The 15,219-nt window shown below is 40.4% G+C and overlaps 1 protein-coding gene across 5 annotated transcripts in view; it reads left to right on the plus strand.

The window, feature by feature from the left end:
* Positions 1-303: 303 nt before the first annotated feature.
* Positions 304-15,219, plus strand: part of GTF2E2 (general transcription factor IIE subunit 2) — a 66,887-nt gene continuing 51,971 nt past the window's right edge. For 2 of the 5 annotated variants that reach the window (XR_013446639.1, XM_078069658.1), the window contains exons 1-2: positions 306-564; positions 9,890-10,059. Coding sequence is in view for 4 of the 5 variants with exons in the window: in XM_078069658.1 (XP_077925784.1) it covers positions 9,894-10,059 (166 nt within the window). In the remaining variant the exon portion in view is untranslated. Of the gene's footprint in view, positions 565-9,889; positions 10,060-15,219 lie in introns of all 5 variants that reach the window. The other 3 variants (XM_078069656.1, XM_078069657.1, XM_036107091.2) reach the window with 3 other exon arrangements.

Here is a 15,219-nt window from a genome sequence, read left to right on the forward strand (position 1 = left end):
CCGGGCCTGTTGTTTCCTGACTTGTAAAAGAGAGAGCTGGGACAATGTCCTTTGAAGTTCAGGTGCTGGTGACTAGCATTTGAAGTAAAGTACCAAACACCTGGAGGAGGATCTGGCCGCTTTAAACTTCTGCAAAGTAAAGGTTTTTTCCATTGTAGCAACGGCTACTTTCTTCCTACCTTCCCCCCTCCGCCCCGTTGTCATAGAAATGCGGGACGCCCCAGCTGGCTGATTCCCCTCCTGCTAGACTTTTGGCGGGGCACGTGACGACGCACGCGCGTTCTCGGCGGCGGGGGCGCCGCGGTGCCTGCCGGGACTGAGCTCCTAGTAGCCTGATCAGGAAGTGGCGGGCGGAGCCCCCGGCTGAGTCGCGCCGCCTCAGCCGCCGCCGCCGCCGCCAGTGCCGAGACCCCGACCTGGCGGGGCTGCGCTGGGCGTGCGTGCGGGCAGGCGGGGGCGCTGACGAGGAGCAGGAAGCGGTGGCCACGCGGGCGTGGGCGGCTGGTCGAGGTGGAGGCGCTGGGAGGCGGCGGCCGGTCGCGTGGGGCGGCCCTCCTCGCTCAGGTAGGGGCTGCGGCCGCCGGGTGAGGGGAGCGGAGCCCCGGCCTGTTGTTCCTCGGGACCGCCTCCTCCCGAGGGCCGAGCTTGTCTTCCAGCTCTCGGGAGGCTGGGGCTGCGGTTCCCTGCGCGACACACTGAACACAGTAACAACTTCTTGGGAGCATTGTCTTTTAGGCCGGAGGTCCATTGAGCAAACTTTTGGGTTGGAAAGAGGGGAAATTCGCAGTCAGAGAGCTGATTGTGTCTCTTCCTAGCCCCCGACTTTACATCAGCAGTAGGCGAGCGAAACGTGTGTGCAGTTTAGGGAACCACGGTGTCCAACTAAAGGCTTTGATTTAGATGCACCTTTACGGGCTATTTTTTTAAGCTGTCTTTTGGAGACTGGGTTTGTAATGATCCCTAAACTTTAGTTATTATAGTCGTTTTGGCTGCAAAGTCTAGAGACATGTTCCAGACCCAAACACTACGGTACCTTTTCGTCCACTTCTCCATTCCTGTGATTTAGGAGGTAAGCGGTCTCGTTTCTTACCTTGCTGGTTGTTCTCGGCGGTGTTCTTAGGTGCCAGTGGCAGCTCTGAGGCTTACGCAGGGAAAGAGGCGAAAGAGAGGAAAAGTAGGAAGGTTGAAAAAAGTCGTATGGTAGAGTGGAAAGAACGTGTGCTTTGGAGCCAGGAGATTTTGATTTAATTTTTGGCTTCTCAGTGACCATCCGTGGAGGAACACGTTTAACTCCCTGAGTTGTGATGTTTTGTTTTTGCTTTTTTAAGTGGAAAATGGGCATGGTAATGTATCCTGTCTACTGCATAGGTCAGTATATGTAAAACTCTACGGATTTTTTGAGTAGTCTGAAAAAAAGGAGGAAAAGTTAGGCGGAGCATGCGATGGTGGGAGAGAGAGAGACAGACAGACATTAAGCCTTCTGCTCGAGGTGCCGTTGAACGTTACCCAGAGCACACAGGTCGCCTTTGTTTTAGAGGCCTTGACCAGCATTTCAGGTCTGCAGTAAGGAAGCATTTGATTTAGGAGGCAGGGTATTGGTGTCCTGGCCTAGGTACTGACAAATGTGTAACCTTAACTGTACCTCTTCACTTCAGATTTCACATATTAAAATAAGGAATAAAACTAATACCTATTGTCTCATAGAGTTGTGAGGCTCAAGTGCTGTAAGCATTTAGGTTTTTGTAAACTAAGGCTTTTGTTTAAGTTTGTGTTAAAATCATGATTAAAGCCTGGTTTAATTACCTCTCTTTACAAGGTGAAATAAACAGCTACACATGTTTCCTGTTTTTGGCTTGTTGCCCCACTTTATCACTTTGATTTCTCCTTTTTCCCCCACACTCCCTCCCCCTCCCTCCAAGACTCTCTCCTGTCTTCCTCACCCTAGCATAATCATTCTGTTATTTCTTTTCAGATCCATCTCAAACATACTTGTATAGCTTTATTATTTAAACAAATTGCTTTTCACAAACATTGTCTGATTTTAAAGTTGGGCTAGATATAGACTGCATTGGTAGTACTGTCATTTTGCTTATGATAAAATTGGATTTAGAGAGGTCTAGTGGCTTGCCTAGGGTCATGTTGCAGTTAGAGATTAGTACTGAGGGTTCCAGAAGTCAGATCTTTGATACCAATGCCAGTGACTCTTACTCATTCAAGTAAAGTTTACTCTGATTATTTCTTTTTCTTTTTAAAGATTTTATTTATTTGACAGAGAGAGACACAGCAAGAGAGGGAACACAAGCAGGGGGAGTGGGAGAGGGAGAAGCAGCTTTTCGCTGAGCAGGGAGCCCGATGTGGGGCTCGATCCCAGGACCCTGGGATCATGACCTGAGCCAAAGGCAGACGCTTAACGACTGAGCCACCCAGGCGCCCCTACTCTGATTATTTCTTATCAGTGCTTATATTTTTAACTTTTAGCACTCTAAGTCACATTTTATTCATTGGTTTTTAAGCAGTGCTCAATTCTTTAATATTCTCAAATGTAAGCTGCTTGAAGGAAAGGGTTTATTTTCTAGAACTCTTCAAAGCTCGAAGTACATAAACACAAGACAAGTACACAAAGCTTAGAGTCAGAAACATAAGACATTTAATAAAGGCTTGTGAAACCTGTAATAAGGCTAAGACAATTTAAAGATGTTTTTGTGTTCATTATTCATTTAACAAATATTTATTGAGCTACACTGTGCATGAAGGCTTTCACAGTTAAGATGGGGGCACCTGGGTGGCTTATATGGTTAAGTGTCCAACTCTTGAGCTCAGCTCAGGTCTTGATCTCAGGTTGGTGAGTTCAAGCCCCACGTTGGGCTCCACACTATGCATGGAACCTATTAAAAACAAAGCAAAACAAAATAAAGTAAAAAAAAAAAAAGTCTTTTTCCTCCCAGACCTTCCTTCCCTACTTGTGAAGAATGCAAAAATCATTTACATGGTCAGCTTGTTGTGCTTCCTAGACTTTCCATGGTATTTAGGAGAGTTCAAACAAGAGAAGAAATTTTCTTTTTTAAAGATTTTACTCATTTGAGAGAGAGGGAGAGAGAGAGCGAGCGAGCGAGTGTGAGCATGAGCAGGGGGGAGAGGCAGAAGGAGAGGGAGAAGCGGACTCCCTGCCAGCCCAACGTGGGGGCTCATAGGGCTTGATCGCAGGACCCGGAGATCATGACCTGAGCCAAAGGCAGATACTTAACCATCTGAACCACCCAGGCACCCCAGGAACTCTTTTTCTTAATTGACACACAGTGTTACTTTAGTTTCAGATATACAAAATAGTGATTTTATTTTATTTATTTATTTTTAAATAGATTTTTTATTTAGTTGTCAGAGAGCAGAGAGACGGGGGGGGGGGGGGGGAGGAAGGGGGACTCCATCCCAGGACGCTGGGATCATTACTTGAGCCAAAGGCAGCCCTTTAACAACTGAGCCACCCAGGTGCCCCCAAAATAGTGATTTTACAACTCTCTAACTTATGCTATGCTTACCAGAAGTGTAGCTACCATTTGTCACCATACAATGCTATTACAATACCATTGACTATATTCCCTGTGCTAAACCTTTTTTTTTTAAAATATTTTATTTATTTATTTGACAGAGAGACACAGTGAGAGAGGGAACACAGGCAGGGGGAGTGGGAGAGGGAGAAGCAGGCTTCCCACCGAGCAGGGAGCCTGATGCGGGGCTTGATCCCAGGACCCTGGGATCTCGACCTGAGCCAAAGGCGGATAGGTGCTCAACCGACTGAGCCTCGCAGGTGCCCCAGTGCTAAATCTTTCATCCCCATGACTTATTCATTCCTTAACTGGAGGCCTGTATATCCCACTCCCTTTCACCCATTTCTCCCCTCCCCATATCCCCCTCATCCCCCTCTCCTCTGGCAACCATCAGTTTATTCTGTGCTTATGGGTCTCAAGAGAGGAACTTTTTTTATTTTAAATTTTAATTCCAGTGTAGTTAACATACAGTGCAATATTAGTTTCAGGTGTATAATATAGTGACTTACTAATTCCATATATTACTCATTGCTCATCAAGGTAAGTGTACTCTTAACCCCTATCACCTATTTCACCCATCCCTCCCACCCACCTCTCCTCTGGTAGCCATCAGTTTGTTCTCTGTAGTTAAGAGTCTATTTTTTGGTTTGTCTTTTTTTTTCTCAGCTTTGTTTTGTTTCTTAAATTCCACATATGAGTGAAATTATATGGCATTTGTTTTTCTCTGACTGGCTTATTTTGCTTAGCATTATACTCTCTAGATCCAGCCATGTTACTGCAAATGGTAAGATTTCATTCTTTTTTATGGCTGAATAATATTCCATCATGTGTGTGTGTATGTGTACACATCTTCTTTATCCATTCATCTGTCGATGGACACTTGGGCTGCTTCCGTAATTTGACTATTGTAAATAATGCTGCAATAAACATGGGGGTGAATATATCTTTTTGAATTAAAGTTTTTGTATTCTTTGGGTGAATACCCAGCAGTGTGATTATTAGATTGTAAAAGAAGAGAAGAACATTTTAAAATACTTGTTGAAGGGGGGCGCCTGGGTGGCTCAGTTGGTTAAGCGACTGCCTTCGGCTCAGGTCATGATCCTGGAGTCCCGGGATCGAGTCCCACATCGGGCTCCTGGCTCGGCAGGAAGCCTGCTTCTCCCTTTCCCACTCCCCCTGCTTGTGTTCCCTCTCTCGCTGTCTCTCTCTCTGTCAAATAAATAAATAAAATCTTTAAAAAAAATAAAATAAAATAAAATACTTGTTGAAGGGCACTTGGGTGGCTCAGTAGGTTAAGTGTCTGACTCTTGATCTCAGCTCAGGTCTCAGTGTCATGGTTCTGAGTTTAAGCCCCTACTTAAATAAAATTACTTGTTAAATGATCTGTGGCTTCCCTGGTTGTACTGAAGTTGCTAGAACTGTGGAGTTTTATTTTGTATTTTTTTTTTTTTTTAAGATTTTATTTATTGAGAGAGAGAGAATGAGAGAGAGAGCACATGAGAAGGGGTAGGGTCAGAGGGAGAAGCAGACTCCCTGCTGAGCAGGGAGCCTGATACGGGACTTGATCCAGGGACTCCAGGATCATGACCTGAGCCGAAGGCAGTCGCTTAACCAACTGAGCCACCCAGGCTCCCTTATTTTGTATTTTTTTTAAAGATTTTATTTATTTGAGAGGGAGAGAGCACAAGTGGGGGGTGGAGCGGCAGAGGAAGAGGGAGAAGCAGACTCACGGCTGAGCAGGGAGCCCGATGCAGGACTCGATCCCAGGACCCTGGGATCATGACCTGAGCCGAAGGTAGACGCTTAACCAACTGAGCCACCCAGGCACCCAGAACTGTGGAGTTTTAGAACTGGGGAAAAAACCAAAAGAGGTCTAGTTCCACCTCCCTCTAAATCAGGAATTTTCTGTAGATACTTTTAACAGTTTTTTTTTTTTAAGATTTTATTTATTTATTTGACAGAGAGAGACACAGCGAGAGGGGGCACACAAGCAGGGGGAGTGGGAGAGGGAGAAGCAGGCTTCCTGCTGAGCAGTGAGCCCAATGTGGGGCTCGATCCCGGGGGCCGAAGGCAGACGCTTAACAACTGAACCACCCAGGGGCCCCTATTTCTAAAAATTTTAATCCAGCCTTTTTATCACTTAATGATAGAGTTCACCAGTTTAATTTTTTTTTTAATATTTTATTTATTTGACAGAGAGAGATGACAGCAAGAGCAGGAACACAAGCAGGGGAAGTGGGAGAGGGAGAAGCAGGCTTCCCGCCGAGCAGGGATCCCAATGTGGGGCTCAGTTCCAGGAGCCCGGGATCATGACCTGAGCTGAAGGCAGACGCTTAACGACTGAACCACCCAGGCACCCCTTATTTTTAATTTTTTAAAAAATATTTATTTGAGAGTGAGCAAGAGAACACAAGCAGGGGGAGCGGTAGAGGGAGAGGGAGATCATGACCCAGGCCGAAAGCGGATGCCTTACTGACTGAGCCACCCAGGTGCCCCAAGAGTTCACCAGTTTTAAAACACACCTTTTCATTTATAAGTAATTCTGATGGTTCTCTCTCTCTCTCTTTTTTTGCAATGAGCCTACATCTGCCTCCATATTTCTGCCTAGTAGTTCTGATGTTATTTCTAGAGCAGCATTGTCCAATAGAAATACAATGTGAGCTGCAACTGTGAGCCACACATGTAATTCAAAATTTTCTAGTAACCATATTTTTTTAAAAACTAGAAAAAATTAGGGTGAATTAATTTTTAAAATGTTTTAATTTTTGAAATTGTATTTTTAATTTTTCATTATTGAAATATAACTGACAGAGGTGCCTGGGTGGCTCAGTTGGTTAAGCATCTGACTCTTGATCTCACCTCAGGTCTTGATCTCAGGGCCATGGGTTCCATGCTGGGTGTGGAGCCTACATTGAAAAAAAAGGAGAAAGAGGAAAAAAAAAAAAAGGGAGAAAGAGGGCGCCTGGGTGGCTTAGTTGGTTAAGCGACTGCCTTTGGCTCAGGTCATGATCCCGGACTCCCGGGATCGAGTCCCACATCGGGCTCCCTGCTCAGCAGGGAGTCTGCTTCTCCCTCTGACCCTACCCCCTCTTGGGTTCTCTCTCTCACTCTCTCTCAAATAAATAAAAAATAAAAGAAAGAAAAAGTATAATTGACATACAATGTTATATTAGTTTTAGGTGTACAGCATATTGATTCAACGAATATATACATTACTTAGTGCTTCCCATATGTATAGTCCTCATTTGTCACCATGCAACATATAAAAAATAATATAAAATTATTGAGTATATTCTGTAATGCTGTACTTTTCATCTCCATGACTTATGTGTTTTGTAACTGGAAGTTTGTATCTCTTAATCCCCTTTACCTATTTTTCCCATCTCCCCACCAACCTCCCCTTTGGTAACTAACAGTATGTTCTCTATATTTAAGAATCTGTTTGTTCGTTTGTTTTGTTTTTTTAGATTATATATATATAAATCATATCCTATAGTATTTGTCTCTGTCTGCTTATTTCACTTAGCATAATACCCTGTAGGTTTACCAATATTGTCTCAAATGGCAAGATCTCTCTTTTTTTTTTTTTCTATGGCTAATATTCCATTGTGTGTGTATCACATTTTCTTTATCTGTTGATAGACACTTGGGTTGCTTCCATATCTTGTAAATAATGCTGCAGTAAACGTAGGGCTGCATATATCTCTTTGAGTTAGTGTTTTTGTTTTCTTTGGGTAAATGCCAGTAGTGGAATTATTGGATCATATGGTATTTCTGTTTTAAATTTTTTTGGAACCTGCATACTGTTTTCACAGTGGCTGCACCAGTTTGCATTCCCACCAAGAGTGCATAAGGGTTGCCTTTTCTCCACATCCTTGTCAACACTTGTTATTTCTTGTCTTTTTGACACCAGCCATTCTGACTAATGTGAGGTGATATCTTATTGTGGTTTTGATTTGCATTTCCCTGATGATTAGTAATGTTAAGCATCTTTTCATGTATCTGTTGGCCATTTATATGTCTTTGGAAAAATATCTATTCAGGTCCTCTACCCATTTTTTAATCTGAGTGGTTGTGTTTTTTTGGTGTTAAATTATATAAGTTCTTTATATATTTTGGATATTAACCCCTTATCAGGTATATCATTTACAAATACCTTCTCCCATTCAGTAGGTTATCTTTTTGTTTTGTTGATGGTTTCCTTTGCTGTGCACAAGCTTTTTAGTTTGATGAAGTCCCAATAGTTTATTTTTGCTTTTGTTTCCCTTGCCTAAGGAGACCTATCTAAAAAATGTTTCTAAGGCCAATGTCCAAGAGATTACTGTCTATGTTTTCTTTTAGGAGTTTTAAGGTTTCAGGTCTCATATTTGGTCTTGAATCCATTTTGAGTTTATATTTGTGTGTGGTGTAAGAAAGCGGTCCAGTTTCATTTGTTTTTTGCATGTAGCTGTCCAGTTTTCCCAACACCATTTGTTGAAGAGACTGTCTTTTCCCCCATTGTATGTTCTTGCCTCCTTTGTCGTGGATTCATTGACCAGGTGTGGGTTTATTTCTGGGCTCTCTGTTCTGTTGATCTATGTGTCTCTTTTTGTGCCAGAACTATACTGTTTGGTTACTATAGCTTTGTAGTATATCTTGAAATCTGGGATAGTGATACCTCCAGCTTTGTGCTGCTTTTTCAAGATTATTTTGGCTATTCAGGGTCTTTGTGGTTTCATACAAATTTTAGGATTATTTTTTTAAAGATTTTATTTATTTATTTGACAGAGAGACACAGCCAGAGAGGGAACACAAGCAGGGGGAGTGGGAGAGGGAGAAGCAGGCCTCCCGTGGAGCAGGGAGCCCGATGCGGGGGTCGATCCCAGGACCCTGGGATCATGACCTGAGCTGAAGGCAGACGCTTAATGACTGAGCCACCCAGGTGCCCCACAAATTTTAGGATTATATGTTCTAGTTCTGTGAAAAATGCTATTGTTATTTTGATTGAGATTGCATTGAATCTGAAGATTGCTTCGAGAAGTAAGGACATTTGAATGATATCCTTTTAATCCATGAGCGTGGACTGTCTTTCCATTTGATTGTGTCCTCTTCAATTTCTTTCATCAGTGTCTTACAGTTTTTAGAGTGTAGGTCTTTGACCACCTTGCTTAAATTTATTCCCGGGTATTTTATTCTTTCTGGTGCAGTTGTAAATGGGATTTTTTTTCTTAATTTCTCTTCCTGCTACTTTGTTATTAATGTATAGGAACAGAACAGATTCCTGTATATTAATTTTGTATCCTGCAATTCACTGAATTCATTTATTAATTTTTTTGGTGGAGTCTTTAGGGTTTTCTGTATGTAGTATCATGTCTTCTGCAAATAGTGACAGTTTCACGTGTTCATTACAAGTTTGGATGCTTATTTTTTTTATAATCTTTTTTTTAAAGATTTTAAAAAGATTTTACTTATTTGAGAGAGTGCGTGTGTGCATGAGCGGGGGGGGCGGGGCAGAGGGAGATGGACAAACAGACTCCCTGCTAACTGGGGAGCCCGATGTGGAGCTCAATCCCATGACCCTGAGATCATGACCTGAGCCAAAGTCAGACACTTAACCACCCAGGCACCCCACAAGTTTGGATGCTTTTTAAATTTTCTTATCTGATTGCTGCATCTAGTACTTCCACTACTGTGTTGAATAAAAGTGGGGAGAGTGGATATCTTTGTCTTATTTCTGATCTTAGAGGAAAAGCTTTCACATTTTAACCATTGGGTATGATGTTAGCTTTGAGTTTTTCATATTTGGTCTTTGTTGTGTTGAGGTATGTTCCCTCTAAACCCACTTTGTTGAGAGTTTTTATTCTGAACGGATTTTTATTTTGTCACATGCTTTTTCTGTATTTATTAAGATCATATTGTTGGTGGAAATTAATTTTAATATTTTATTTAACCTAGTATATCCAAAATATTATCAACATGTAATCAATCTAAAATATCAGTAATTCTAAAAGTTCTTTATACTATGTCTTTTAAATCTGGTGTGTATTTTACACTTCAAGTACATCTCAACTCTAGCCCCATTTCAGGTGTTCCATAGGCACATGTGACCAGTGGCTATCATATTGGACAGTGCAGTTCTAGAGCTTTAAAGAATAATTCTGTTTCTCTTTACTAATGCCTAGCACGGTGCCTGGCACACAATAGGTACTAATTAAAGATTTTTAAGTGAATGACTATGTGAATAAATACAAGTGGTGAGAGCTAATGAAGGTAATTTTGTTTGGAAGTAATTCTTGGGACCTAGGGATTTGGCCTATAGGTTTGAATGATTAGAATCTGTATTAAAAATACTTATATCTTTGCAGAATTATGGATCCAAGCCTGTTGAGAGAACGGGAGCTGTTCAAAAAACGAGCTCTCTCCACTCCTGTAGTAGAAAAACGTTCAGTATCTTCTGAATCATCATCATCATCATCAAAGAAGAAGAAAGCAAAGCTAGAACATGGAGGATCATCAGGCTCTAAACAAAATTCTGGTTAGTAAAATTGACTTTAGAACTGTTCAGTTTTATTTTTAAGGAAACCGTTTAGTCATGGCAAGTTCATTTTTTAGTTCAACATTTGTATTTATTGTTAGATACTTTGTTAAGTATAAGGGAACTTAATAAGAATATATCATTCTTAAGATGTTACTAGTCTTGTGTTATAGTTAGAATTTAGGTTATCTTTTCAGAAATAACTTTGTTGAAGTTTAATTTATATACCATATATTTCACTCATTTTAAGTGTACAATTCAAAGATTTTTAGTAAATTTACGAAATTGTGCACCTGTTAATGTAATTGAATTTTAGAACCTTCCCATCATCCCCAAAAGATCCTTTGTGCCCATTTACAGTCACTTCTTGTTCCCACCCCAGCCCCAGATAACCAATAGTCTACTTTCTGTCTCTATTTGCTTTTTCTGGACATTTCATATAAATGGAATTGTACAATATGTAGTCTTTAGTGTGTGGCTTCTTTCACTTAGCATTTATTGAGATGATCTTTTTGTTGTTTATGCTGTTAACATGGTATATTACATTGGTGGATTTTTCAGATGTTAAACCAACCCTTGCAGTCTTGGAATAGATCCTACTTGGTTGTGGTGTATGATTCTTTTTGTTACGGGATTCAGTTTGCTGGTATTTTGTCCAGGATTCATCTGTGTGTAGCATGTGTCAGTACTTCATTCTGCTTTATTGCTGAACAGTAATCCATTGTATGGGTATATTACAACTTGTTTATCCATTCATCAGTTAATGGACCCTGGGATCATGACCTGAGCTGAAAGCAGATGCTTAACCAACTGAGTGACCCAGGTGCCCCAGAAATACAATAGTTTTTGTACGTTGAACTTGTATTCTGCAACCTTGTTGAACTTGTTTATTCTTTCTAGGTTTTTTTTTTTGGTGTGTGTGTGAATTCCATAGGGTTTTTTTTACATACAAGATTATGTCATATGTGAATAAGGACAGATTTACTTTGTCCTTTCCAATGTGAATGCCCTTTCTTCTTTCCTTCCTTCCCTCCTTTCCGCCCTGGACTGGCTGGCTAATAGAATGTTGAATACAGGTGGTGAGAGTGAACATCTTTGCCTTGTTCCTGATCTTAGGGGAAAGGCATTCAATCTTCCACCTTTATGTATGATCTTAGCTGCATGGATTTTGTTATCAGGGTGAAGTTGCTCTCTACTTCTAGTTTGTTGAGAGTTTTTAATCTTAAATGGCTCTTGGATGTTGTCAAATGCTTTTTCTGCATCTTTTGAGAAGATCGTGTTCTTGTTCTTTATTAATATTACATTAATTGATTTTTTTTCAGATGTTAAACCAATATGGCGTTCTTAGAATAAATTCTACTTGGTCATGATGTATAATCTTTTTTTATTTGTTGTGGAATTTCAGATTGCTGGTATTTTGTACAGGAGTTTTGTGTTTGTATTCACGAGGGTATGGTTTGTAGTTTTCTTGTGATGTCTCTCAGGGTATTTCTGGCCTCATAAAATGATTGGTGAAGTGTTCTCTTTTCCACTGTTTTCTGGAAGAGTTTGTGGAGGTTTGATATAATTTTCCCTTTAAATATTTGGTAGAGTTCACTAGTGAAGCCATTTGGGCGTGAGCTTTCCTTTGTGGGAAGCACGTGTAGAAATTCTTACAGATCTATTCAGATTATTTGTTATCTTCTTGAGTTAATTTTGGTGCTTTGTATCTTTTTAGGAGTTTGTCCGTTCCATTATCTACACTGTCTAAAGTTTTTCAAAGTATTTCCTTGGAATCCTTTGATTTCTGTAAGGTCCGTAGTGATAACCCTCCCTCTTTCATTTCTGATTTTAGGAATTTGTGTTTTATTTTGTTGATCTTTTCAAAAAATCAACTTTTGGTTTCATTTATTTTTCTCTTGTATTTTTCTTTTATTGATTTCTACTTCACCATTATTTCTTCTACTTATTTTGGGTTTAGTTTAGTCTTAGACTATTACCTTTTAAACAACAAGGTCAGTCCAGTGTAATTCACAACAAATTATTTACCTACCTAAAAATGTAGCAATAGTAATCTTCATGGACGTCATTTTGTTAGATGTTTTGCAAGCTGTTTTACTAACTGATGTTAAAGCAGAAGTAATGTTTTTATCAAGTAGGCTATCGGTCTTATTAGCACATATATTAAGTTGATTTTGTCTCATTCCAGTGAAAGTTACATTGAATTAATTCATAGTACACTGTTTTAAACATTAGCACAGACCCACTCTTAGACCTAGTCTCTTTGATCTGCTTAAGACTATCTTTGCTCCTGCTAAATAACAAGGTTCAACCAAGTAATCGAAGATCTGATTGGCTTTATGAAATGATTTATGAATCAGGCAGCATCCCATCTAGCAAGTAGAGAGGCATTCCAAGGAATTGTACAAAATGGAAGATTTTTATAGAAGGAGTGTGGAGGCAGGAAAGTTACTAGCAGAAGAAAAGGACTGTTCTAGGCTAGCCCCTTTCTAGTGGGAAAAGCCAGGGGTCTTATGCAGATGACCTCATTCCTCTTCCTTTGGGGGATGGAGAAGGGTCCATATGGCATACTCATTGGCATTGATTGAAGAATTCCTGACAGACCAGTTAAGACTACGTTTCTGAGGGAGTTTGAAACTGTGGTTAGATTATGTATTAAGTGCCGGTTTTGGAACTTGGTCAAAGTGACACTAATTTGGGTCTGTGGGTTTCTTTTTTCTTTTTTTTTTAAAGATTTTATTTATTTATTTGACAGAGAGAGACACAGTGAGAGAGGGAACACAAGCAGGGGGAGTGGGAGAGGGAGAAGCAGGCTTCCCGCTGGGCAGTGAGACCCGCATGCGGTGCTCGATCCCAGGACCCTGGGACCATGACCTGAGCCGAAGGCAGATGCTTAACGACTAAGCCATCCAGGCGCCCCTCTTTTTTTTTTTTTTTTAAACAGTACAAAATCTCAGTGGCTTAAAAACAACAAAGATTTGTTGTTTCTCTTTCATACCACATGTTTATCATGTGTTGGCAAGGGTCTTAGCTCCTTAGAGTCACTCAAAGGACCCAGGCTGATAGAGTAGCTGATATTTCAGATGTTGTTGGTCTCAGTGCCAGAGGGAGAAAGAACTCTGGAATATCTTGCCTGGCAGTTAAAATCCTCTTGCGTGGCGGTGAGACATCACTTTCTCTCACAACTCATTGTCTAGAGCTAGTCACAGGGCTGTACCCAGACACAAGGGGTTCCAAGCTGGGTGTAAACACTGAAGATAACCATACCCCCCTAGATTGGGTCACTATCAGTGGATTGTCTGATTAAGTGCTTAAAAGGTTTCCTGGCTTAACTTCTTTATGTCTACTCTCTCTGTATAGCAGTCAGTGATTTTTCTAATGTGTCACTGTTTTTAGGCTGATCATTGTTGCTTTTCAGATGAAGCCCATCTTTTCCTGCTGTCTGCATGCCCTACCTGATCTAGTCTCCATTACCTTTTATACCCATATCTCATTGTTTTTCTTATACTTTGTCCTAGTGATACTGTCCTGTAGCTCGTTTAACATGCTTTACTCCCTTTTGCCTCTTGACCTTTGCCCACATTATGTCCTCTTCCTGGAATGTTCTTTCTTAGCTCCTTCCCTCTTTCCTTTGGCCAACTCCTATTCCTCGTTTAAGTTGCAGCTTAAAAGTCATATTATTTCTACTTTCCTATTTGAATTCAGTGCTTAGCCTTTGATTCCCATAGCACTCATTATTTCTGACAAAGCTATTGTGTGTCATTGTAATTGCATGATTACTTGTTTGCCATTGTAACCTAATCTCTCACACATAGAGGCACCCAATACATGTTTGTTGAATGGTTAAATAAATTACAGCATAAGGTAGGGAAAAGTTAGTTGTGTCCGTTATCAAAAAATTTAGTAATTAAACGATATGTATGCTTCCCATTTATGGCAAGGACTCCAGAGCTTACCGTTTATGAAAATGTGGTTTTAACAGTGCTCAGAATATCTCCTGGTTACCAAAGTATTTTGTATACCAGGTTTCACAAGTCCTTTGAAAGTTGGTTACAAAAAGTGTTTATTTCTAATGTTAGAAAGAAAAAACATTTTCTAATGTTAGAAAGAAAAAACAGTGATTCCAAACTGACAGAGTTCTCTAAATTGAAAATGACAGATATGTGTTTTTCTTTTTAAGATTTATTTATCTGAGAGAGAGAGAAAGAGAGGGAGAGCTGGGGGAGGGGCAGAGGGAGAGAATCTTTCAAGCAGACTCCCCACTGAGACCCTGTGGGGTCCATCCCACAACCCATGAGATCATGACCTGGGCAGAAACTGAAGAGTTGGATGCCCAACCGACTGAGCCACCCATGTGCCCCTAGATGTGTATTTTTCATTTCATATATTAAATATTTTCTATTGTGCCTTAATTTTCAGTAGCTTTTTTTTTAAGAGGCAACAAGTACATCTTTATTCAAAATACATCTGTCTATTCTTCAGATAATACCATATTAAACTTTCTGCAATCCATGATTTATTGATAACACAGCTGTGAGTAATGGCAGAGGACCGGTTGAAGCATGGTCTCAGTTTCTCCTCGTATTAAACCAGACAGTGAGAAGACTTTGTACTTGGACTTTTTCTGAACTGTGACTGACATTCCCTCACCTACAGTGAATAAAAAAGAGGCAGAGAGCCATGAGAGACTATGGACTCTGAGGAACAAACTGAGGGTTCTAGAGGGGAAGGGGGTAGGGGGATGGGTTAGCCTGGTGATGGGTATTAAAGAGGGCACGTATTAAGGGGAGCACTGGGTGTTACACGCAAACAATGAATCATGGAACACTACATCAAAAAACTAATGATGTAATGTATGGTGATTAACATAACAAAATAAGACTTAAAAAAAAAGTAGCTTCTTAATAAGCAAAGTTGATATATTTAAAGGCTGTTATTTCCATTTTTTGTTATTTTGAGTAATGTTTTTAGAAATCTCTTTGTATCTTGAGTTTTTTTCTTTTGAACTGATTTCTCAGGGTAGATTTCCAGGAATGATATTTCTGGTTAAGGGCAGTTGTGGTGGTTAAGAGCATGCTTAGGTTTGCTCATGGGTGGTAGCAAAATAGCATTAGGGTTATAAAATATAATATCTGTACAACCCTTGTAATTCCAAGAAAT

The sequence above is a fragment of the Halichoerus grypus genome, chromosome 3 (assembly GCF_964656455.1).
Source record: "Halichoerus grypus chromosome 3, mHalGry1.hap1.1, whole genome shotgun sequence".
NCBI classification, from domain to species: Eukaryota; Metazoa; Chordata; class Mammalia; order Carnivora; family Phocidae; genus Halichoerus; species Halichoerus grypus.